At 61.7% G+C, this 23,725-nt stretch overlaps 4 protein-coding genes across 6 annotated transcripts; 3 read left to right on the forward strand and 1 right to left on the reverse strand.

Annotated features, from left to right (window-relative positions):
* Positions 1 to 1,600: 1,600 nt before the first annotated feature.
* On the forward strand, positions 1,601 to 2,549 carry LOC121351805 (wiskott-Aldrich syndrome protein-like). Of its 3 annotated transcripts, none has more exons than XM_041464172.1 (4): positions 1,601 to 1,887; positions 1,969 to 2,073; positions 2,148 to 2,231; positions 2,336 to 2,549. In XM_041464172.1, the coding sequence occupies exons 1-4, from the start codon at positions 1,726 to 1,728 to the stop codon at positions 2,504 to 2,506; spliced, it is 522 nt and encodes a 173-aa protein (XP_041320106.1). In that variant the 5' UTR covers positions 1,601 to 1,725; the 3' UTR covers positions 2,507 to 2,549. The 3 variants fall into 3 exon arrangements, with proteins under 3 accessions (XP_041320106.1, XP_041320108.1, XP_041320109.1); XM_041464174.1 differs by having other exon boundaries at positions 2,339 to 2,549; XM_041464175.1 differs by lacking the exon at positions 1,969 to 2,073.
* An 85-nt stretch (positions 2,550 to 2,634) lies between these two features.
* LOC121351806 (cathelicidin antimicrobial peptide) lies at positions 2,635 to 4,403 on the forward strand. Its single transcript, XM_041464176.1, has 4 exons — positions 2,635 to 3,081; positions 3,502 to 3,609; positions 3,699 to 3,782; positions 4,257 to 4,403. The coding sequence occupies exons 1-4, from the start codon at positions 2,908 to 2,910 to the stop codon at positions 4,365 to 4,367; spliced, it is 477 nt and encodes a 158-aa protein (XP_041320110.1). The 5' UTR covers positions 2,635 to 2,907; the 3' UTR covers positions 4,368 to 4,403.
* Positions 4,404 to 8,890: 4,487 nt separating this feature from the next.
* On the reverse strand, positions 8,891 to 14,120 carry LOC121351821. The gene is made up of 6 exons (XM_041464195.1): positions 14,013 to 14,120; positions 12,528 to 12,654; positions 11,853 to 11,927; positions 11,570 to 11,656; positions 10,915 to 11,389; positions 8,891 to 10,866 (listed from the first exon to the last, which is right to left on the reverse strand). Exons 1-6 carry the CDS (start codon positions 14,028 to 14,030, stop codon positions 9,654 to 9,656), a joined length of 1,995 nt encoding a protein of 664 aa, XP_041320129.1. The 5' UTR covers positions 14,031 to 14,120; the 3' UTR covers positions 8,891 to 9,653.
* A 1,795-nt stretch (positions 14,121 to 15,915) lies between these two features.
* Positions 15,916 to 23,517, forward strand: LOC121351799 (zinc finger protein 777-like). Its single transcript, XM_041464165.1, has 7 exons — positions 15,916 to 16,014; positions 16,529 to 16,798; positions 16,924 to 17,050; positions 17,488 to 17,673; positions 18,490 to 19,437; positions 20,064 to 20,171; positions 20,805 to 23,517. The coding sequence occupies exons 1-7, from the start codon at positions 15,928 to 15,930 to the stop codon at positions 21,839 to 21,841; spliced, it is 2,763 nt and encodes a 920-aa protein (XP_041320099.1). The 5' UTR covers positions 15,916 to 15,927; the 3' UTR covers positions 21,842 to 23,517.
* Positions 23,518 to 23,725: the final 208 nt, after the last annotated feature.

Here is a 23,725-nt window from a genome sequence, read left to right on the forward strand (position 1 = left end):
CTCGTGCTTTCCTCAGCTTGATGTGGAAAACTTCTCCACAAGAGCCACAGGATGGAGAAACCAGGAAGAAGAAAAGTTCAGTTAAACCAGGATCGTTTGGGCAAGCTCTGGAGAAGGATGGATGGAAACGACTCCAGGCAACAGCCTGAGGGTTTCAAAATGGAAAATAGATTATCAGGATGTCCTTTAAATTAATTATTGAGGTATTTTCCAAGCCTGAGAGGCAGCTGGAACAAAGAGACTGGGATATTTTAGGAGAGGCAAGGAAAATACGTCATGAGTTTGTCGTGCTCTGCTGGGAAAGGTCTTTGCCATGGGTTTTGTGCCAGGAAACTTTGGGATGCTGGCAGAGCCAAAGAGCTGCCTGGCAGCACCTTCCCTGCATCAGCCCTTCAGCCCCTGTCCTGCATGATCCGTGACCCGCCGTCCCTCCGGAGCTCTCCGTGCCCGGCTCTGCCCGTGCCAGCCTGGGCACAGCCATACCTCCTCCGGGCAGGCAGGGCCAGGCAGCAGGAACGTGACCCCATCCCAGCTGCCAGGGATTTGGGAGCAGGATGTGCCCCCCAGCCCCGCTCCTGGTGTCTGCTCCTGCTCCCAGCATCCCTGGGATTGACTCTGGCTGTACATGTGGATGTCTGTGTTGGGGTACTGTGTACATTTTAGGGTCTATAATGAGCATATCTGGTTATAAATGTGATCTATCAGGACATATCCATTTCTCCCACATCTATCCACTGCTGGCTTCCCAGGAATGGGAATCCTTTGGACTTTTCTGTGCTGCTCAGACTTTAAAAAGGAAAAATAAGAAAAAACACGATCAGAATGAAGTTGTTGCCTGTGGCATCTTCTCTTCTCCAGGACCCCTCCCGATGGTCTCCATGGGCAGAGGAGGCTCTGGTGAGCTGCCCTCCTGGTGTTCCCTTATCCCTTCTCCCTCCCACCATCTCCCACCTGGCTCTTATGTCCCTAGGAGTGGGAATATTGGAACAAACACCTTTGGAAGAGCAGCAGCTCCCCTGACCCCAGGGCTGTCAATGACCCCAGGGCTTCCAGAGCATTGTTCCCAGGCCCAGGGATCCCGGGAGCCTCAGGTGTCTCCCAGATGTGCTTCCTGGGATTCCTTCCCCAGGGAATTCTTTGCTTTTCCATTGTGGATGAAGGGAGGAGAAGGGGGAGCTCCTAGCTCCAAAGGCAACACGAAAATCCTGAATTTTGGGGAAACAAGACCCTCTGACCCAGGGAAGGTAGACTGGGAGAGCAGGATCCACACAGTGGAGTCCTTGGCAAAGCCTGTGTTCCTGAATCCAAGGAAAACCTGGGCCTGGGGTGTTGGGATGAATCTGAGCAGGCTGAGAGGGATTTTAAAAACCCAAAGTCATGTAAAGAAACTGGGAGAGGGGAGGGGGCTCCTGGTTCTTCTCTCTGGGGGAAGCAGGAGGATGCTCTGGAGGAGCAGGATCTCGCTTGGACCAGCGCGCCAAGAAACGGAGCAGGCACGGCCAAGGGGCCGCGGATGGGGATCGGCCCTGCCGAGCTCCAGCATCGCCGCATCCCCTGCAGGTCCAGGCACGCTCCCCCCGCGGCACCGGGCCAAGGAAAACACCGGCAACCCGATCCCCTCCCGCGGCACGGGGGCCGCTCTTTCCCCTGGAGCCGGAGCGGGGGGCCCCGAGCCGAGGGCCGAGCCCGGGGCTGCTGCCGAGCCCGGGGCGCATTGCCGCCCGCATGGCGCTGCTGCTGCTGGGGGCCGTGCTGCTGGCGGCGGGCGCTGCCCCGGCCCCGGCCGTGCCCCCGGCCATGCCCGCGCCCCGGGAGCTGGCGCGCTCCGTGCTGGAGACGCACGGGCAGGAGCTGCGGCTGCTGCGGCTGCTCGGAGTGGCCAGGACGGTAGGAAAAGGGGTGCGGGGGGTGCTCCCGGTTCCCGCACCCATCCCCGTGCGGGGCCCCACGGAGCTTTTGTCCCGGCAGAGCTTCGACTGGGGGACCCACTTCAGCATCAACTTCACGGCCCGGCAGCCGCCCTGCCCCAAGCCCGCCCCGGACCCCCGCGGCTGCCGGGGCCGCCCGGGCAGGGTGAGCGTGGGGTGGGACCCCCAAACCCGGGGGCACGGGGGGTCTGCGGCGTGCTGAGGCCGCTCTGTCCGCAGGTGCAGCGCTGCTCGGCCCAGGTGTCCGTGTTCACCTTCCTGCCCGACGTGCCGCTGTCGATGGTGGAGTGCGGCCGGGAGCCGGTGAGGGCTCCGGGAGCGCATCCTGGGGGTGGGACACGCGTCCCCCTCACTTCGGGGGGAGTTTTGGCTCTGGAGTGAAACTCCCCCTTTATTTCTCCCCGCAGCAGCCCGGTGACAGCGCCCAGCCCCGCTCCCCTGGCACCAGCGCAGGTCACTCATCCTCCTCATCATCCTCATCATCCTCGGGGCCGCCCCCGCGGCCTCGCCCCCCTCCCAGCGCGTCCCTGCAGGGACCGTCCCGCCGCCCCCTGTCCCCAGCGGAGCTGCAGACATAAAATAAAGAGATTTCGGGGTCGGACGTGTGCGTGTGTGGGGGTGACGGTTCGGGGGACCCGGGGCGCACCCTCGGCGTTGGGCAACAGCGATGGCGCAACTTTGGGGTTGTGCAACGCCGCGGGCACCAACCTGACACGGGCGACGTGTCACCACCCGAGGGGCCCTGGCCCCCAAACCCCCCGAGCCCGGCCAAGGGGCTCCCGAGGGTGGGGACCCCGAGGGGTTCAGATGTCACCGCCCATCCAGGGGACACACGGGGACCCCCCCGCCCCGCGCATCCCCCCAAAAGAACGGCCGCTCTGCGGCTCGGGCCGGGCGTGTCCCAAGGGGCAGCCCCGGGGCGGGTCCCCAACCTCCCGTGGGGGATAAAAGGGGCCCGGGGGTGGCCGTGGCGACAGCGATGCCGAGCTCGTGGGTGCTGGTGCTGGCGGTGCTGGGGGGGGCCTGCGCCCTCCCCGGCCCCGCGTCCCTGTCCTACACCGAGGCGCTGGCGCAGGCCGTGGATTCCTACAACCAGCAGCCCGAGGTGCAGAACGCCTTCAGGCTGCTCAGCGCGGAGCCCGAGCCCGGCCCGGTGAGTGCCCCCCACCCGGGACCCCCCCACGGGTGACACCCCCACCCCACTCGTGGTGCCTGATCGGGGCTGCCCAGCCCGACCCTGAGCCTGCCCTGGTGAGTGCCCCCCACTCGGGACCCCCTATTTGTGACCATGACCCCTATTCCTGTCCCCCCACTCGTGGTACCCCACTCGGGGCGCACAGTGCTGACCCGTGAGTGTCACCCCATCGTGACCCCCCATGACCCCTATTCCTGTCCCCCCACTCCTGACCCCCCATTTGTCACGCACCCCTCATGATCGTGACCGCCCAGCGCTGGCCCTGAGCCCACGCCAGTGATTGCCACCCCACTGGTGACCCCCTCCTCGTGCCACTCCAATTGCTGACCCCTGTCCTGCCACCTGCCCCTGGTGACCGCCACCCACCCGTGTCCCCAGGGCGTGGAGCTGAGCTCGCTGCAGAGACTCAACTTCAGCGTGATGGAGACGGACTGCGCCGCCAGCGCCCGCACCAACCCCGACGACTGCAACTTCAAGGAGAACGGGGTGAGGAGGAGGAGCAGGAGCGGGAGGAAGGGGGCACGGGGGCTCTCTGCCATCCCCAGGTGACACCGCGTGTCCCCGTGTCCCCCCAGGTCATCAAGGAGTGCTCGGGGCCGCTGAAGTTCCGGCAGGACTCCCCCGAGATCGACCTGCACTGCTCCGACGCCTCCTCCGACGTGAGCGGGGGGAGCCGGGGGCGGCAGGGGAGGGTCCCTGGAGGGTCCACAGCCCCCAAAAGGGACACCCCGGGGGCTGCGCTGCCCCGCCATGGCTCCAGAGGAGGGTGGGGGGTCCTGGGGAGCTCACAGGTGCTGGGTGGGGGTCCTGGATTTGGGTGCGGGGTGCAGGGCCCCAGGTGGGGCGTCCTGGGTGGGGTCTGGGCTTGGGGACACGGGTGGGGTCCCAAGTGTTGGATTCTGGATGTGGGGTCCCAGGTGTCCCAGGTGTGGGGTCCCTGGTGCGGGGACACGAGTCCCTGAAGTGGGGTCCTGGGGGGGAATAACCCTGGAGTGGGATCCTGGGGATGGGGTCCCTGGTTCAGGGTCCTGGGTGGGTTTCCAGCTGCGGGGGGCCCTGGGTGGGGTCCCGGCTGTGCTCCAAGGGGGAGTCCCACACCCCCGCCCCCCCTGACCCCCCCATCCCTCCGGCAGCCGGTTCTGATCCAGCGCGGCCGCTTCGGGCGCTTCCTGGGGAAGGTCCGGCACTTCCGACCCAGGATCAAGTTCGACGTCCGCCTGAAGGGCTCCGTGGGGCTGGGCTGAGCAATAAAGGGGCCACCGGGAGTGGCCGTGTGGGCACCGCGACCTCCTGGCTCTGTCACACGGGGAAACTGAGGCACGGCTGGGACACGGGGCTGCTCCTCCTCATCGTCCTCAAGGGGACGTGGAGTCGGACTGGGGACAGGGATGGGCTCGCTCTGGGGAGCCCCCAGGACCCCACCCGAAAAAGGGACCACCGTCAGCCCCAGGGTGTCACTGTCCCCACAGCCCTTGTCCCCGTGGTGGCATTGTCCCCTCTGCATCTTGTCCCCCCCAAACCAGCAGTGATGGCAAAGGGAGGTGGGGAGGGGACACAGGGGACATTGTGAACCCTCCAGGGAGTGGCAAGGGAGGGGCTGGGGCGGTTCAGGTCCCGAAAAAAGGACCCCCATAGTGAACCCAGTTTGGGACAGGGACATTGCGGGTGCAGATTTGCGGGGCTCGGGGACCCCTGAGCCCCAAAAGCGGCTGGAGCAGGGTCATGGCTGCATCCCCTGGGGATGTCCCTCCTGTCCCCCAATATTCCTGTGGGTCTGTACCCCACAAACCCTCCGGGGTGTCCTGGGGACAGGGAGGGACAACCCCAGGGCTCCAAGTCCCTGCAGGGGGCCGGTGCCGGGAGGGGACCCCGGTGGTGCCCGTGTTGTGCCCATTTTGGGGGAGCTGCTCCTGCTCCCCCTGGGACCTTCTGTCACCAGCACCGTCCACATCCTCGCGTCCCCCTTGTGGTGACAGTGGCAGGGAACGGCACGGCAGGGCCGGGAAGCAGCGGGGGCTGGGGAGGGGCTGTCGGGGGGTCCCGAGGTGGCAGCACCTGCAGGGGGGTCCCTTTGTCTCTCCAGGGGACCCCAGTGAGCGCCCCCCACTCGTGACGCCCCCCATTCATGACCCCCAGGGTGTTCCCAGCTCTCACAGCTCCTTGGCTGGGCACGGGGGGATTTGGGGGGTCCGGGAGCGCTCGGGGGTCCCCATTGGGACACTCAGGTGACACCAGGAGTGATGCAGGGACCTTTATTGGCACTGAAGCACCTGGGGAGGGGGCACAGGGAGGGGACACAAGGTGGGGACACAGGGCAGGGGCACAGCAGTGTCACCCCTCAGGGTTTGGGTGCCTTGAGGTTGAGCCTGTCCCGGATCCAGATCCGACCGCACTGGAAGAACCCCCGGAAACGCTGCTTGACCTTGCCAAAGAAATCCTTGATCTTGGATTTCCAGATCTGGCCAAACTGGGGAAAACAAAGAGCAGGGTCAGACTTGGGGGAGGGGGCGGTGAGGGGACCCGGGAGACCCCCGGAGGGACACGGAGCCATTCCAGCCCCTTCTCACCGCGGCCGGGGCCTTCTCGCAGGAGAGCTCCATCGTGGGCTGCTGTCCCTCCAGGAAAACGGAGCCCTGGCACAAGGTCACCGCCTGTGGGACACAGAGGGGACACAGGAGAGCCCACCCCCTCGTGCCTCAGTTTCCCCACGGGATAACCCCCAGTTCCCACGGGACGAAGCCTCACCCCGAGCCAGCGGCTCTTGCAGTTGCCGGTGTCCGTTCCCGGCGTCCTGCACGTGGTTTCCTCCAGGGTGAAGCTCAGCTCCTGCCGGCTCTGCAGGTCTGAGGGCTGGGAAAAGGGACAGGATCCATCAGGGATCCACTGCCTCCAGTGCCCAGCCCCACAACGGGCCAGAACCAGCCCCAAGAGGGGCCACATCCAGCCTGGAATGGGTCAGGCTCAGCCCCGACGCGGCTGCGCTCGGTCCCTCAGGGGACCCAAAACGGGGCAGATCCACCCTGAGCAGGGCCGGATCCAGCACTGCCCAGCCCTGGAGTTTCCCCTGGAAAGGGCGAGCCCAGCACTCACCCAGCCGGGCCGGGGCTGAGCCTCCCGCAGCCGCAGGACGAAGGGACTGACGGCCCTGGCGTTGAGCAGCTCCACGGCCGCCGCCACCACGTCCCCGTAGCTCAGGGAGCGCGGCGAGGACGACGACGCCGCGGTTCCATCGGTTCCGTCCTGTCCCAGCGTGGATCCGCGCGGCTCCGGAGTGGAAGCTCCAGCCAGCACCAGCCCCAGCCCCAGCAGCAGCAGCGGTGGCAGCGCTCGGCACGGCCCCATGGCGCTCCTGGATCCCGGATCCTGCTCCCCAGCGGGCCGGCAGCGCTTTTATGGGAGCTGTCCTGGGCGTAGCGGGGGCTGGCACACAGGGACATTCCGGGGGGATGAATCTGGCCAGGAGCCCGGCCCGGCCCGCCGCGGTGCCCCGGGCAGCGGGGATGGGTGTGCTGGTCACCGGCAGCGGGGAGAGGCCACAGGGTGTGGGGTCCTGTGCCGTGGGGGTCCCCAGGGCAGGGAATGTGTGACCAGGGGGTCCCCAGGGCAGGGAATGTGTCACCAGGGGGTGACAGCGAGGACAGGGACTGTGGTGACAGATGGCCTGTCAGATTAAGCTCCTTTCCGACCCAGAGGTGGGGCAACTGAGAGGTTTTTAAAACTTTTATTCCGTTTTCAGTCTCATGTGAAGGGTGAGACAATGCAGATGTTATAATTCACACCATCACAATCAGAAGCCAACTATTTCCTAATTACAATACATTATAAATGTTTCTTGGCTTATCAGCTTTAGCCACACCATGCTGTAAACGTTTTAAAGCCAACCATCTAAAATTACTTTTTAATCTTTCACAGTTCTATTTCTCCAAAGTATCCAGTCCTGTTTGCAAGGCCATCCTTTAAAACTCGTTCCTGGTTCCATTTGTCTCTCAGCAATATCTGTCCACTCCATGGCATTCCCAAGTCAGCATTTCTGATCTCAGTTTGCACACAGATGCACACGCTGCGTGAGCCTTCTGTCTGGTTCTGAGAATTCCCTACAAATCATTTCCCACATTGGCCACGGATGGTCCAGAGCGTGGTGGGGATGAAAGGTCTGAACCAGGTTCGGGTTCTTCTCCCAGGGAACAGGGACAGGACAAGGGGAACCAGCCTCAGGCTGGGCCAGGGGAGGTTCGGGCTGGATTTGGGAAAATTCCTTCCCCAAAAAGGCTGCCCAGCCCTGGCACAGCTCCCCGTGGCAGTGCTGGAGTCCCCATTGGTGAAGGGATTTAAAATCCCTGTGGATGTGGCGGTCCCGGCCCGGTCCCGCCGTGTTCCCGTTTCCCGCTCCGGGCCCGTCCCTGGTTTCCACGGCAGCGCCACCGCCCTGGTCTCCATGGCAACCGCGCAAAGGGGGCGTGGCCACGCAGGTCAACACGCCCTGGTGCTTCCGCATTAGGCCACGCCCCAATCGTCGCCTCTGCCTCGACCCGGAAGGGGCGCGTTCCCGCGCTCACTGGGCGCCGCCATGTTGGGAGGCCGTACAGCATCCGGGTAGCGCGGCGGGCGCTGTGATTGGCGGAGTGAGGCACGTGACCTGCAGGTCGCACCGCGATTGGGCGACGGTGGTGCTGCTTCCGCGCCGTGCGGGTCGGGGGTCCTGGGGGGACCCCGAGATTGGGGAAAGGTGACGGGAAGCCCCGACCCTCAAAACACGCCTGGAGCCGGAACACAGCGGCTCCCGAGACACTTCACCGGTTTTATTGGCTTTGAAATCCCATTTCACCGCCTGCTGGCACTGACAGGCGGGAATATCCTTCCAGGAATTGCGGAGTCATGGAATTGCTGAGATTGGCAAAGCCCTCAGAGATGCCCGAGTCCAAGCACAGCACTGTCCCATGTCCCCACGTGCCACATCCACAGGGCTTTTAGATCCCTGCAGAGATGGGGACTCCACCTCTGCCCCGGGCAGCTGGGCCAGGGCTGGAGATCCCCTCCCTTTCCAGGAGGAACATTCCCAATGTCCACCTGAACCTGCCCTTGAGGCCCTTCCCTCTTGTCCTGCGCCCTGGGAGCAGAGCCCACCCCTCCTGGCTCCAGCCTCCTTCCAGGGAATTGCAGGAGCCAGAAGGTGCCCCCTGAGCCTGCTCTTCTCCAGGATGAGCCCCTCCAGCTCCCTCAGAAGGATTTGGGATCTCAGAGGAGAATGCTGAAAGCCCCAAAGTCAACACCCCACAGCTGTGAGGAACATCCTGCTGCCAAAACCAGCATCCCAAATTCAGGCATCCCAGATTTTCCCCAGGTCACCCCAGTTCCATGGAGAAAGGGAATGGCTCCACGGTGCTCAGTTTGTTTGAATTTGTTGGATTCCTTCTGTCCCCATAACAGCACCTGGCCCCTGGAAGGGCTTTGGAGAACATCCCAGAAATCACCTTTTCCTTGTCATGATCCAATTCCAGAGGTTCCAAAAGCTGCTGGGAATTCAGGCCAGGCTGGATTTCCCAGGAAAACGCTTCCACACGACTGGAACTAAACCTTCCTTTGTCCTTCCCTATACCCAAGCCAACCCAACCTGACCCTCCCTGGCACAACTCGAGGTTCTTTCTCCTCATCCTCTCCCTGCTCCCTGGGAGTGTTGGCAACTATACAACGTTTCAAATTTATTTTATTTCTCTAGTTAGGCTCAGTTTGCCTTTGACTTGGAGAAGGGAATTAGACGAATATTTTTTCAAGGATATTGTTCACCTCTGTGAAGCCTGACAAACTTAACATCTCAACAAACTGGGAATAGCCCAAAAGACACCCAAAAAGATAACAACCATCAGCAAACATCAAGGAACATCTACCCCAGACCCCTGGGGCTGGAAAAGGCTGATAAAGAAATTAGTGACAGCCCAATAAACACCAGAGGCAAAAAAATCCTGGTCCAATAAGAAACCGAATTCTGAGAACTCTGCAATTTGGAACAAATGAGCATTGAACCAATGGATTTCTGTGGGTTTTGGACTGGATAAAGTTTGGGAAAAATTGAGTAAAGTTTGCCTGTGATGAAATGGTTTTCTCTGCACACCCAGGCCATGTGTGGTTGAAATAATTTCTGTTGCATACCCCAGCCAGAAATAAGGAAATGCCTTGTCTAACACCAAAAACGTCGGTTTGTTTTTCCCATTGTTTTGGTGACAGGAGCACAGCCCAACCCCTGGTTGGTTTTTAGAGATGGATTTAACATCCCTTCCAACCCAAGCCATTCCAGGATTGCAGAATCCCATGCTCATTTTTCCTTCTTTCCTCCTTCGAGCCACACGAATCCTCCTCTTTCCCACTGCTTTTCTCCAAAGCCTCTCAATCAATCCCAGTTCAGGGCAGATCCCACATTCCCAGTTTCACCTTCCCCAATCCACATCTGCCACATTTTTCCTCCCGAACCCCCCAGAACTGGGGGAGATTGAGTGCTGTGCCTCAGGGAATCCAATTCAAGTTTTCCCCAGGAGTCAGTGCTTCCTGATCTCCGTCAAGTTGTCAATCTGGATGATAATGGGCCAGATGCTCTTCCCTTGGGAGACCCCCTGGAGCTCAAACTTCTGGCACATGGAGTCCAGTATGTACCTGACTGCCTTCAGCACATTCCGGAACACGTCCTGGAGCGACACCTCCTGCGATTTCTGGGGTGCAGCACATCCTTCAAGCTCCTGTCTGGCACCAGGATGTTCCAGAGGCTTTGCTCTCTTCCCCACCCCTGCATCCAGGATTAGGGCAGGGGGTGAACCCCCAGTTCCCACAATCCCCTCTGGGGCACACTGTGTGTCCAATGTCTCCCCCTCAGCATTCCCGGTGCCCTGGAGCTGGCGTGGCGCGGCTTCATTCGTCAGAGGACAAACCGCAGGCTTCGTCCCCGGCGTGGCGCCACTGGAGCTGGAGCGGTCTCTCCACGGAAACCCCAACCTCCAGTAGGGCTGGTAGCGCCGCAGGATCTCCCTGGCTCTCCGGAACGTCCTGCCCCAGTGGAATTGCCGCCGCGCCACCCGGCGGCGCACGGCCTGGGCAGTGCTATCCTCGTGGCTCCTCTTGGCCTCGCGGTTCCTCCCGTCCTCGTGGCTCCTCCCGGCCTCGCAGCTCCTCCCGTCCTCGCGGCTCCTCCCGGCCTCGCAGCTCGTCCCGGCCTGGTGCTGCTGGCAGTAGTTGTGTTCCCACAGGCAGCAGGGCCGGGGCGTGCAGGGCGTGCCCGGCTCGTTCCGGAGGCAGTAGCCGTGGTCCTTCGCCACCGCCGCTCTCAGCTCCTCCACCCGCAGCTCCCGGGTTCTTGGGAGAAGCGTCGCCTCTCCCAAGGTGTGTCCATGGTTTTGGGCATTCCCTTGACTCCTCTCTCCAAGACCATCCCACAGCTGTTCCCAAGGATTCAGGCTCTGCTGCTCCATTACGGAATGAAGCGAGAATGTCTCACTGTGGGTTATGTCTTCTCTGAGTCCAGGTTTATCCTCCACTTCCTCCTTCACAAGCCATGGCTGGGCTTGGTTCCCCACTCCAATGTCTGCTTCCGATGGGACTTCACTCCTTCCCTCGTGACAGCCAAACTTCTTCTGGAAGCTCTCACGGCTCCTCTTGGCCTCGCGGTTCCTCCCATCCTCGTGGCTCCTCTTGGCCTCGCGGTTCCTCCCGTCCTCGCAGCTCCTCCAGTCCTCGTGGCTCCTCCCGTCCTCGTGGCTCCTCCCGGCCTCGCAGCTCCTCCCGTCCTCGCGGCTTCAGGGATCACACCTTCTCGTCCCGGCCTGGTGCTGCTGGCAGTAGTTGTGTTCCCACAGGCAGCAGGGCCGGGGCGTGCAGGGCGTGCCCGGCTCGTTCCGGAGGCAGTAGCCGTGGTCCTTCGCCACCGCCGCTCTCAGCTCCTCCACCCGCAGCTCCCGGGTTCTTGGGAGAAGCGTCGCCTCTCCCAAGGTGTGTCCATGGTTTTGGGCATTCCCTTGACTCCTCTCTCCAGGGCCATCCCACAGCTGTCCCCAAGGACTCAGGCTCTGCTGCTCCATTACGGAATGAAGCGAGAATGTCTCACTGTGGGTTATGTCTTCTCTGAGTTCAGGTTTATCCTCCACTTCCTCCTTCACAAGCCATGGCTGGGCTTGGTTCCCCACTCCAATGTCTGCTTCCGATGGGACTTCACTCCTTCCCTCGTGACAGCCAAACTTCTTCTGGAAGCTCCTGTCCTGGAGACACCACAAGGTGCTGCATCCTGCTGGGAAAGAGGTGGGAAGGGATTGAATCCTTCCTGGCTGGAGCAGGGAGAGGAACATCCCTTCTTCCCAGTCTGGGACTGCCCAGGCTCCACATCCCAACCTCTGCCAGACATCAGGGGAGCCCTGCAATGGGAGAAGCCCTGGGAGTGGCCCAGGAATGGGGCTGGAGCAGGACTCACCTGGACATGAGGTCTCCAGCCCCTGGTACCCACTGGCCCTGGGCCACCCACCCGAGGAAGGCTCCTCCAGCCAGCTCCCAGCATGTCCTGCAGGGAAAACAGCAGATGTCACCAGCCAGGCTGGAAATCCTGACTCTCCACAGCCAGGGGAATGAAGGAAGAGCTCTGTCCTTGTCCCCACCAGGAATCCTGACTTCTCCACAGCCACGGGGATGGAGCAGGAAGCCCTGACCCCATCCTGGATGTGGATTCCATCCCACAGGGTTGGGATGTTGCTGCTCACCTGGGGATGAGCAGATCCACGGCTCTTCCCCACGTTCCAACCGGTGCAGGATGTCGGGCTTGGGGCCTGAATAACCTGGGAATGGCACAGAGAGCGTTGGACTGTCCCTGATCAGGGGAAAACCAAGGACTGGGACACCCCAGCTGTGCCTCACCGTGCATGGAAACACTTCTGAGATGCGGGAAAAGTGAGGGAGAAACTGGAGCTGCTGCCAGGGAGGGATTTATTCCTGAGAGTCCTGATGGAAGTGTGGGAAGTTCCACAGCTTCCCAGTTCCACTGACAGGCTTTGCCAGTGAGGGAGTGTCTCCTGCTCATCCCAGGGGTGGGACATCCCACCGTGCTCCCTGATCTTTAGGGAATCATTTCCAGGGATGCTCAAACCCAGACCCCAATCCTGCCTTTTCCAGCACTAAACTCCCTGATCAGCCCCTAAAAGGGAAAACTTCTCATGGGAAGGGCTGTCCAGCCCTGGAGGGATTGGAAAGCTGTGAGGATGAGGCACTTGGAGACACGGATTAGTGGTGGCCTTGGCAGTGTTGGGGAATTGTTGGACTCGGCCATCTCCGAGGCCTTTTCCAACCTCAGCCACTCTGGGATTCTGGGATTCAGCACTCTGGAAGCCGCTGGGGTGGGATCTGAGGAAAGCCCTGCCCGGGATGGTTCCCAGGATTACCCAGGGAGGTCAGCAGCTCGTAGGTGTCGGACACAACATCCCGGTACAGCTCCCGCTGCCCCGCCGTGAGCGCGTCCCACTCGGCCCGGCTCAGGAACACCGCCACGTCCTCGAAGGTCATCGGCTCCTGCCACGGGATCAGGGATCACAGCTTCCTCAGGGATCAAATCCTCCTCAGGGATCACACCTTCCTTCGGGGATCACATCCTCTCTCAGGGATCACCCCTTCCTTCGGGGATCACATCCTCTCTCAGGGATCTAATCCTCCCTCAGGGTTCTAATCCTCCCTCAGAGATCACAGCTTCCCTCATGGATCTAATCCTCCCTCACGGATCACACCCTCCCTCAGGGATCACACCTTCCCTCACGGATCACACCCTCCCTCAGGGATCACACCCTCCTCAGGGATCAAATCCTCCCTCAGGGATCACACCTTCCCTCAGGAATCACACCCTCCCTCAGGGATCACACCTTCCTTTGGGGATCACATCCTCTCTCAGGGATCTAATCCTGCCTCAGGGATCATACCCTCCTCAGGGATCTAATCCTCCCTCAGAGATCACAGCTTCCCTCATGGATCTAATCCTCCCTCAGGGATCAAATCCTCCCTCAGGGATCAAATCCTCCCTCAGGGATCACAGCTTCCCTCATGGATCAAATCCTCCCTCAGGGATCACACCTTCCCTCACAGATCTAATCCTCCCTCAGGGATCTAATCCTCCCTCAGGATCTAAACCTCCCTCAGGGATCACACCCTCCTCAGGGATCAAATCCTCCCTCAGGGATCACACCTTCCCTCAGGAATCACACCCTCCCTCAGGGATCACACTTTCCCTCACAGATCTAATCCTCCCTCAGGGATCACACCCTCCCTCCCAAGAGGAGAAGCCTCTCCCAGCCCAAAGGAGCTCTCAGGACATGAGGCCATGGATGGGGCTGTCCCAGGAAGGTGTGTTCCCCACTGGGGTGGGAATTACGGATCTGGGAGAACGACAGCTTGGAATCCAGCACCAAATACCAGAATCCAGCACCTTGGGATGTGTTTTACCGTTCCTACTGGGAGCACTGCGTGATCCCAGTGGGACTGGGACAGTCCAGGACCCCAGATCACCTGGAGCTGGGCTGGGGGACATTCCCAGCAGCCCCCGTGACCTCCAGGGCCCATCCCAGGAAATCCCTCAGGAGCGATCCCCGTGGGGATGGGGGAACAGGGGGCAGAGAGAGGGAGGGGAGGGATGTGGGGGGAAATGTGGGGGCGATAGGGGTTTTGGGAGTTGGGGGGGTCATTTGGGTTTTTGGGGTGGGGCTGGGAGGGTGATGGGGGTGGGGGGTCCTTCGCCATTGGAGGCCGAGTCCCGCCGGCAGCTGCCGAGGGGGCGCTGCGGGACCCCCCCGGATCCGGGGGGGGTCGGGGGTCCGCACATCGAGGGCCCGGGCGGCGGCGAGGGCGGCTCGGGGCTCCCCCCGCCAGCTCCCGGCTCCTACCTGCGCCTGCCCCGCCATGGCGGCCGGGGGGCCCCGCGGGTCTCGGGGGAGCCCGGGGGGGCTCGGGGGGGTCCCGGCCCCTCCCGCCCCCTCACCCGCACGCGCTTCCGGCACAGGCCCCGCCCACAGCGGAAGCGCCGCCATGGCCCAGCCGGAAGCGGCGCCCCGGAAGCGCCGCGGTGACCCCGGCACGTGAGGCGAGCCCGGAGCCGGGGTTCAGTCCCAACGGGAACGGGAATGGGAACGGGAACGCGGCACGGCCCTTCCCGGGAGGGATTGTCCCGGTGTCTCTCCCCTGAGGCCGTTCCCTCCCGTGCTGTCCCTGTTCCCTGCGAGCGCAGGCCGAGCCCACCCGGATCCCGCCCGCTCTGATCCCGTTTGGCCTCCAGGGTCATTGATTCTCCCGAAATCCCAAATCTAGCGGGAGAATCCTCAGGTTTTCCACCAGAAATCTCTCAGATCTGGTCCCGGCTCTGGGATTTCCCATGGCCTTGCCTGAGGCCTGCGCTCGTGTTCCCCGCTGCCCGCACATCCTTCCCTGCTGCCTCCTGCATCCGCCTCCTCCACATTTCCCTCTTCTCCTGGATAAATTTCCCGATGTTCTGTATCTCCCGTGTGCAGCTTGTCCACGATTCCCTTCCCACCAACCCCGTGCAAGCAGTCTCCGTCTAACAGTCTCCGTACCTCCTGGAATTCCCTGTGGAATTCCTCTGTCCTGCCTGGAGCTTTCACATCTGCGCCACCAAAGCCAGAAATTTGGAATGAATCAAATTCCATCGTATCCTAGGGATCCTCAGTGGCCAGGACTAATGGCTGATCACCAAACGGATACAGCGAGCCTGCTTTGGTTTAACAACAATCCCAGAAGCTGGAATTGTGGGGGTTATTACAGGAGCAGGGTCTGGAATTGCTGTGGCAGGAGACTGGATGATCCAGGCCATGCCAGGACTCCAGGGCCCCCTGAGAGGTGCAGCAAGAGCAGGACCCCCGAGGCAGAGTTCTGGGGAGAACTTTCCTCCAGCTCATCCCTTATCCAGAACCTTTCCTCTCTCCCTGTGTCCGGCAGCTCCGGCCCCGAGTGACCTTTCCGGGGTCACCGTGGTGCCACCGGGGCCAATGTCCAGCCGCGGGGACGCCATGAGGCTGTGGCTGCTCTGTGCCGCCGTGGCCGTGGCCGTGGCCGCGGTGGCCGGAGCTGACCACGGCCACTCCGGGATGGCGGCGCGCGGGAGAGAGGTCGGTTGTGTGTGGAGAGGGAAAAAACTGGGAGTAACGGGGCTGGGAATGACAGAGCTCGGCCTTGGTGGCCCCGTGCCCCCTCCCGCCCCTCCGGGGCTGTCCCGGCCCCGCAGGCAAATCCCGGGGTGCGGCTTTTCCAACCTCCCCGTCCCCGCGGGGATGGGCTCGGCAGTGCCGGGCCCCCCGCAGCCGCGGAAGATCGCGGGGAGGGCACGGCGGGAGCGGGGGGGATCTCGGCATTCCCGGTCCTGCCCGCATTCCCCGGTGCGCTCCGGGAGATGCCGATCCCAGCCTTCCCTCCGCAGGGCCGGCGGCGGCCGCACAGACCCTGCTCCGGCTGCTTCTCCGTGCTGAGCGAGGTGAGCCGGGATGCGGGAATGCGGGAATGCGGGGATGCGGGGATGGGGCTCCCACACCCGCGTGTGTCCCGCAGGAGTCGCAGTCGATGCCCTGGAATTCCCGGGAGGAGGATGCGGCTCAGCCGGGCGGGCGGGCTCGGAGCGGGAAGGGACTGGAGGTACCGGAGCGTGCCCGGGAATGGGGTGGGAATAGAGATTGCCGTGGGACGGGGTTGGGACGGGACGGGACGGGACGGGACGGGACGGGATGGGATGGGGTGTCCCGCCGGGGGCCCGCGCAGGTCAGGGCCCGCCCGGGCCACGGGCCACGGGCCGGGATGCGCGACGGGACACGGGACGGGGCGGGCCGCAGCGGTGCTGGGTCAGGGGCGCGCGGGGGTCCCACGGGAGAAGTGGCACTGGAGGTCAGGGCGTCCCTCGGGGTGCTGGGGATGGAGGGAGGGAGGTGGCATGGAGCGGCCTTTGGGGGGTGACAGCTCGAGGGTCTCCGGGACAGCTGGTCCTGGGGGGTTGAGGGGTCCCCCAGGGAGGGGGTGCTGGGGGAGCCCCCAGCAGTGCTGGGTCTGGGAGTCAGGGGTGTCCCTCTGGATCCTGGGCGTGGACGACAGCTCGGGAGGATGGGCTGCCCCAGGGATGCCGGTTCGTGGGGGTGAAGGGATCTGCCAAGGACGCTGCTCTGGGAAAGGAGGAACTGGGGAACCCCCCAGAGGTGCTGCTCCTGGGGGCTCCCCTGGGGTGTCTGTTCAGGGGGTCTCCATTTAGTCCGTGGCAAAGGGGACAGGGGGACATGGGGGTGGCGGCCAGGCTCTGGCAGATCCCTGCGGAACAGGGGTCTGGGGGCATCCCTCGGGGGTCCCGAGCGGGTCCCCATTCCCTGAGCACCCTGTGGCCAGGCCCCTGACCCTGAATCCCCCGCAGGTGTCGGGCAGCCTCCGGCGGAAGGCGGCGCCGGGCACGGCCCCGTCGGAGCTGCAGGAGCTGCGGAGCCGCACGGAGCGCGCGGAGCGGCGGCTGCTGGCCTGCGAGAACCTGGTCGGGGAGCTGGGCAGCGGCCTGGCCGCCCTGAGCACCCTCCTGCAGGGCTACGGGCAGCTGCAGCAGCGCCTGCTCAACCTGGAGAACCTCCTCAAGAACAGGAACTTCTGGATCCTGCGCCTGCCCCCCGCCTCTGGAGGGGAGATCCCCAAGGTAGCAGCGGCGCTTCCCAGGCATCCTGGGGACTGGGCTGGGGGCCGAGCTCCTGCGTGCCCCCACAGCGGGGCTGGAAGTGTCCCGAGCCAGGCGTGGTTCCAGGGAGTTCCCTGTGATTCCAGGTGCCGCTCACCTTCGATGATATCTCGGTGTATTTCAATGAGCTGGAGTGGGAGAGGCTGGAGCGCTGGCAGAAGGATCTGTACAGGGCCGTGATGAGGGGCAACTATGAGACCTTGGTGTCCCTGGGTAAGGCTTGGGGGGCTGGAGCTCATGGAATCATGGAATAGCCTGGGTTTGGAAGGCTGTGAGGTGGTGAGGGCCTGGCCCAGGTTGCCCACATCCCTGGCAGTGTCCAAAGGCAGGTTGGATGGGGCTTGGGGCAACCTGGGGTAGTGGGAGGTGTCCCTGACTTCCACTAGAGGGAAATGTTCCATCCAAAGCTTTTCCCTCATTTGGGATTTTTGTTCTTGTTCTGCTGGTTAAGATCCTCTCTGCCTCAGCTGCTCCCCAAGCTGTGCTTGGGGGTGGATCTTGCCTTGGGACCAAGGAAGTGTTTGGAGCAGGGATGAGGTGTTTGTGTCTCCACCAGGACCGGGATAGGGGACGAGGGTCAGTGTTGGAATGTGCCGACTAAAGACACAGCCAAATCCTAATCAACCCCCCATCCTCTGCCCCACGACCAGACTACGCCGTGTCCAAGCCCGACATCCTGTCCCAGATGGAGAGGGATGAAGAGCTCAGTGACAGAGAGGGTCAGGAGCCCCCGTGGACACAGACTGGGGACGGTCAGGAGCCCCTCCGGGCAGCAGAAGAGAGGGACAAGGCAGACGAGGCTGGAGGAGATGTGATCCCCATGGAAGCTGCCCCAGGTGGGTGCCAGGAGGAGGTGGCTGTTCCTGGAGATCTCCCCTTCCTGAGGAAGGAAGGGCTCGCTCCATGGACTGAAGCACCCCAGAGCTCTGTGAATCTTCATTCCAAGAGGAGTGGTTGTGCTTGGTGGGATGAACCCCATGAATCCCATGGAGGAAAGCAGTCAAAGCTTTGCAGGAGGGTCTGGAGCAGTGGGAGAGGCCTCCTGTAAGACTGGGGCTTCCAGAGACATTCCTGCCTGCTGTGCAGGGACAGGAAACATGCTGGGAAGTGAGGAACTGGGAGCTGAGCTGGGAGGACGAGGCTGGAGCTGCTTGGCTTGTCCTGGGGGAACAGAGGAGTCTGGGGAGCCTTGGGGCATGGATTTAGAGTGGGAGGGCTGGGCAGGAAGGTGGAAGGTGCTGGAAAAGAACAGACAGACCCAGACAGATCTGGGAGCAGCAGAGATGTGGGAAGAGCCGTGGTCGAGGGCTCTTTCCTGCAGGATTGAGGAGCTGGGAAGGTTAAAGGCACCCCAGGAAAAACTGGGCAGGTGCTGTCCCATGGGAAAACTCACCTGGAGCCCAGGTGGGAGTTTGGGGAGAGGAAAAGGGACACAGAGGGACATCTCCTTTGGGGTTCATGTTCTGTTACTCGGAGCTTCTCTCCTGTGTGGATCCTGCCATGGGGCCAAGGAGGCAGCTCTGCCACCGGGGTTGGAGGTGTTTGTGTCTCTGCCGGGGCTGGGAGAGGGGACAAGGCTCACTTTGGGAATCTGGCAGGATAAAGGTGCGGTTAAATCCTAACAAAGCCCCTGTTCTGTGCCCTGGGAACAGACGGTGCCAAGTCCAAGCCCAGCGGCCGGACCTGCCTCAAGAGGGATGAAGAGCCCAGCAACAAAAAGGGTCCCGAGCCCTCATGGACACAGAATGGGGACAGCCAGAAAACCCCACAGATACAGACTGGGGACAACCAGGAACCCCCAGAGACACAGACTGGGAACAGCCCGAAATCCCCACGGACACGGAGTGGGAACAGCCAGAAAACCCCACAGATACAGACTGGGGACAGCCCAAAATCCTCATGGACACGGAGCGGGAACAGCCAGAAAACCCTACAGACACAGAATGGGGACAGCCAGAACCCCCCACAGACACAGACGGGGGACAGCCCAAAATCCTCATGGACACGAAGTGGGAACAGCCAGAAAACCCTACAGACACAGAATGGGGACAGCCCAGAGTCCCCATGGACACGGAGTGGGAACAGCCCAAAGTGCCCATGGGCACAGAGTGGGAACAGCCAAAAGTGCCCATGGACACGGAGTGGGAACAGCCAGAAAACCCCACAAATACAGACTGGGGACAGCCAGAACCCCCCACAGACAGTGACTGGGGACAGCCCAAAATCCTCATGGACACGAAGTGGGAACAGCCAGAAAACCCTACAGACACAGACTGGGGACAGCCCAGAGTCCCCATGGACACGGAGTGGGAACAGCCCAAAGTCCCCAAGGACACAGAATGGGAACAGCCCAAAGTCCCCAAGGACACAGAGTGGGAACAGCCCAAAACCCCCACAGACACAGACTGGGAACAGCCCCAAGTCCCCAGAGGCAGACAAAGGGGACAGCCAAACACTGCCTGAGACACAGACTGGGGACAGTCAGAAGCCCCTCCAGACAGGTGTCCCCAACAATCAGAAGCCCCCACAGACACCAGGAGAGATGGAGCAGCAGGAAGAGGCTTCGGGAGAGGATGCCATGCCCATGGCAGCTGGCCCAGGTGAGTTCCAGGGGTGCCAGGGAGGATGTGCTCCCCCTTTCCCAGCTCTCCGGGGCTCTGGCAGCGTCCAGGGCAGAGGTGCATGGCCCTGGTGCATGGAGAGGCATTGCCAGGGAGCCTTGGGATGTCACGGCACAGTGGAAGAGGGTCTGGATATGGGAATGCAGCCTGTGGAGATGGTGGGGTGAGGCTGCTCTCTGAGGTGGTGGCATGTGGCACCTTGGTGTCCTTCCCTCCCAGCCCTCTGCTTTTGGCCCATGTGTGGCTTCACTCCAGTTCCTCCTGACACCTTCCAGCCTTTCCACAGAATCGCTGGGGTTGGAAAAGCCCTCTGAGACCATTGGGTCCAACTGTCCCCCAGCACTGCCAAGGCCCCATGTCTCCAGGTGCCACATCCACATGGCTTTTAAATCCCTGCAGGAGCAGGGACTCCACCACTGCCTGTTCCTGGGCTGGACAGCCCTTTCCAGAAGGAATTTTCCTGATAGCTGATCCACATCCTGGCTCTTGAGCCGCAGCTTTCTCCAGCTCTTCCACACACTCCCAGCAATCCCTGGCTCATAGTGCTGGAGTAGAGACCTGGGAGGCCTCCATGGGTCTTTCAAATCCCTGTTCCCTGCAAACAGAGGTCCCCATCCTGATGATGAACGTCATGTCCCTGGGGGAGCATCAGCTGGGAACAGTGGCTGAGGAGGAGGTGGAGATGGAGGAGGACCCGGGAGAGCCTGACACTGGTGAGTCACCCTGTGCTGGGGACATGGGGCCTGGCAGAGTGTGGGAAGCAGCTTCCAGAGCTGATGGGCTTGAAATAGGGAGGGAAAATGAAGCTTCAGGGGTTCCTTTTATTTTTTCCTGCAACATCATGTGGGTTTAGAGGTGGGGTCCCGATGGTACCCACGGAGGGCTCAGCCTTGGAGCCCTCCAGGGATGGGCACTCCATCCCTGCCCTGGGCCACTGTGCCATGGCTGGACAACCCTTCTGGGGAAGGAATTTTCCCAATATCCAACCTGAACCTTCGCTGGCTCAGCCTGAGGCTGTTTCCCCTTGCCCTGTCCCTATACCCTGGCAGCAAAGCCCACCCCTCCTCCTGTCAGGAATTGTGCAGAGCCACAAGGTCCCCCCTGAACCTCCTTTTCTCCAGGCTGAGTCCCTTTCTCAGCTCACTCAGCCCCTCCTGAGGCTCCAGACTCTTCCCCAGCTCTGTTCCCTTCCCTGGACATGCTCCAGCCCCTCAATGTCTTTCATGTCATGAGAAGCCCAGAGCTGCCCCTGGAACTGGAGATGCCCTGGCAGTGCCAGCACAGGGCGGGGCCCTGGTCTTGTGTCACACTGGTGCTGACACCAACATGGTGTTTCTCTGTTCCAGAGGAAGCCTTATCCATGGAAGATGAAACACTGTGTGAAGGGGCTTCTCTTGAGGACATCAAGGTGAAGGAAGAGGAGCCTGAGCTGCTGGCAGAGGAATCCACACCCTCTCCCGACTCAGAGATCCAGAAGTGTCCCAAAAATGAGCTGGTGAAAGCCAAGATCAAGAAAAAGCCGAACCGGTGCGAGGCCAGCAACCTCCTGATGGGCAACTGCCGGCGCGGGTACGTGCGGGAATGGTCCCATCCCTGCACGGAGTGCGGGAAGCGCTTCCGCCTCAAGATCAACCTCATCATCCACCAGCGCAGCCACGCCAAGGAGGGGCCCTACGAGTGCCCCGTGTGCGAGATCGGCTTCAGCACCAAACGGCACCTGGACCTTCACCGCAGCATCCACGTCAAGGACAGAGCCTTCGGGGCCAAGGTCTGGGGCAACGTCCACCCCGAGCTGCGCATCCGCCCGCGCAGGGACCTGTGCGGCGACGGCCACCGGCTGGGCGGCGGCGGCCACGCCGGGGGGACCTGGCTGGGCCAGCCCAAGGAGGAGCCGGACAGAGAGGGCCTGTCTGGCACAGGGATCGTGCAGCCGCCCAATTCCAGGCAGAAGTGCCCCCACTGCAAGAAGTTCCTGGCCTGGTCCACGTCGATGCGGCGGCACCTCCAGACCCACAAGCGGGACCGGCCCTACTGCTGCAGCTCCTGCAATAAGTGCTTCACCCGCAGCACTCACCTCCTGCGCCACAAGAAGATCCACGAGAGGGCTCTGGCCGCACTCCAGCAGAAGGCCAAGGCCCAGCACCCTGCTGCTATCCCGGCATCCTTGCAGCACCAAGCTCCCGACTCCGAGAGGAGCCCTTCCCAAGAGAATGGGAGCCCTGAGGCTGCAAAAGCGAGCCTGCCCAGTGTGCTGCTGTTGGAGGCGGCGCCAGTGGGGCTCCCAGACAAAGGCTCCCCACTCCCTGACTGCATCAGGAAAGCTGTGCAGCCCGTGGTCCAGCTGGGATCCAGGGCAGTGGTTTCGGAGATGACAGAGAAATGACGGATGACAGACCCCGGGACAGATCTGAGCCGTGCGTGTCCCTGGAAGGAAGCTGTTTGTTGGGTTTGCACCTGGTGGGACACCAAGAATGGGAATCTGCTGTGTTTTAGGAGCTTCCCGGGTTGTAGAAAGAATGGGAAGCTTGGTGAACGCAATAGAGAGCAAATTGCAGAAGCCTCCAGTGATCCATAATGCTTCACCATTCCACTGACTTGTTCCTGTTGGCTGATACTTGGAATTTTCCCAAGCTGACATTCCTGGGAGATGACCAGGTGAATCCTGGTCATACAGGAGCAGAGCTTTCGCATTCCTTGATGTTGGAGCTGACTCCTTGCATTCAGAAACACAACTGAAGAGGGCAGAGAGAAGGGAATGGAGCTGGCAGCATTCCCATGCAGCCCTTTGCTCCATGGAACAAGCATCCTGACTGAGACACCAGATGGTGAGTGACATCTCTGAGACCCCACCGTGTCCTGGCCACCCTTGCCACCCCCACCCTGGGGAGGAGATCCGCCAACAGCCCCTTCAGCAGGCTGGGAACACTGGAGCTTTGCACTGGAAGATCCATAGGACAAACCAAACCCCAATATTCTGTGCTGGCATATTCCGGGGATCCCGGCAGGTCCGTGAGGAAGGCCACAGGCACTCTCAGGACTATCCTGCACAGGTGCAGAATGATTTTTGGAATACTTGACGGGTCAGCCAGCCCCATGCTGCAGCAGCACCCCAATCCTTGTGGATCCGCCTGCACGGAGCATCCCCTCAGCTCTAGAGAAAACTCCCACTCTCCCAACCACAGCTCGTCCCCTTTTGCCCAAAATCCCACCATAATGAATCCTATGGGAAAACAGTTCTGCAGCTACCTCAGTCAGGGAGAGGGGACCTGCCCAGAGGCAGCCAGTGGAAGCCAGGCCTGGCGCTGCCCCAGTGTCCCCTGGAGCCACCAGAGCAGTGTCCTTGGCCAGAGCCCCACGTGCCTTCCACATGCTGGCTGTGCACAGGGAGAACCTCCCGCCCGGAGCCAGCGCCACATGGACACGGTGGAGCAGCTGTTGGGACTCTTGCATTTAGTTTTCCTTTTTTTTTTTTTCGGTTTGAGTTGTTTGAGGTAATTATTTGATATCCTGAGATCTCTGTTCCTCTCTGAGCAGTGAGCACTGGTAGGCCTTTCCCATCTTTCATTCCAAGTCACTCCCAAGGTGTGTTGGTGCTGCTGTAGGAAGCTTTGGGAGCTGAGGGAATGCCTGTGCCACATCCAGGTATGACCCTCAGCCACCTCCTGCTCCATGGGATGGACAGCAGCATCTGAGCTGCTCCACAGGAATACACACGACATCCCACTGCTCCTCCGGGCTGGTGTCTCACACTTCCTGCCCCTGGGATTGCAGTGTGGAGCATTCCCAGCCTGCAGCAGGAGCCAGGCAGACACATGGCCATGGATCTGGCAGTGAGCCAGTGGCTGGTTATCCCTGTTATCCCTGCCCAGGTAGAGATGCCAGTGCTCCCCAGTCCATCCTAGGGGCATGGCTGAGCTGGTGTGCCAGTGCTGAAGGCCAGCAGGAGGGCGAGCAGCCCCAGCCTGGCATTTCTAAATCTGCTGTAACCAGGAGCAGCATTTCCTGCGACATTCCCGATCCCTTTCTCAGGCTGTGGAATCAATAAAGTATTTGTCTCTATGTCTGGCTGCTTTGGAGGCTGTGCTGGTGCCTGTGGGCACAGAACTGGGATCAGCCAGGACAGCTCTCAGCAGGAGGGTTTTGGGAGTTAGTGCCAGCAGCTCCAGAGCCCCCAGACCACTGGGAGAGCTGCGGAATGCCAGCCAGGAAGGATGAGCGGTGAGGGAAGCAGGGAAGGGCAGGGGATGGAATGGGCCTGGCCACCATG

The sequence above is a fragment of the Pyrgilauda ruficollis genome, unplaced genomic scaffold (genome assembly GCF_017590135.1).
Source record: "Pyrgilauda ruficollis isolate IOZ18807 unplaced genomic scaffold, ASM1759013v1 scaffold173, whole genome shotgun sequence".
Classification (NCBI taxonomy): domain Eukaryota; kingdom Metazoa; phylum Chordata; class Aves; order Passeriformes; family Passeridae; genus Pyrgilauda; species Pyrgilauda ruficollis.

Excerpts from the sequence above, each read along its gene's own strand:
- LOC121351799 (XM_041464165.1), top strand. The coding sequence starts at position 15,928 with ATGCGCGACGGGACACGGGACGGGGCGGGCCGCAGCGGTGCTGGGTCA. Across the intron at positions 16,015-16,528 it reads CGGGAGAAGTGGCACTGGAG|GTGTCGGGCAGCCTCCGGCG; the intron begins GTCAGGGCGTCC and ends AATCCCCCGCAG. Across the intron at positions 20,172-20,804 it reads CCCGGGAGAGCCTGACACTG|AGGAAGCCTTATCCATGGAA; the intron begins GTGAGTCACCCT and ends TCTCTGTTCCAG.
- LOC121351821 (XM_041464195.1), bottom strand. Across the intron at positions 11,390-11,569 it reads GCTGGAGACCTCATGTCCAG|CAGGATGCAGCACCTTGTGG; the intron begins GTGAGTCCTGCT and ends CCTCTTTCCCAG. Across the intron at positions 10,867-10,914 it reads CACCAGGCCGGGACGAGAAG|GAGCCACGAGGACGGGAGGA; the intron begins GTGTGATCCCTG and ends CGAGGCCGGGAG.
- LOC121351805 (XM_041464172.1), top strand. The coding sequence starts at position 1,726 with ATGGCGCTGCTGCTGCTGGGGGCCGTGCTGCTGGCGGCGGGCGCTGCC. Across the intron at positions 1,888-1,968 it reads TGCTCGGAGTGGCCAGGACG|AGCTTCGACTGGGGGACCCA; the intron begins GTAGGAAAAGGG and ends TTGTCCCGGCAG. Across the intron at positions 2,074-2,147 it reads GCCGGGGCCGCCCGGGCAGG|GTGCAGCGCTGCTCGGCCCA; the intron begins GTGAGCGTGGGG and ends CTCTGTCCGCAG.
- LOC121351806 (XM_041464176.1), top strand. The coding sequence starts at position 2,908 with ATGCCGAGCTCGTGGGTGCTGGTGCTGGCGGTGCTGGGGGGGGCCTGC. Across the intron at positions 3,082-3,501 it reads CGGAGCCCGAGCCCGGCCCG|GGCGTGGAGCTGAGCTCGCT; the intron begins GTGAGTGCCCCC and ends CCGTGTCCCCAG. Across the intron at positions 3,783-4,256 it reads GCTCCGACGCCTCCTCCGAC|CCGGTTCTGATCCAGCGCGG; the intron begins GTGAGCGGGGGG and ends TCCCTCCGGCAG.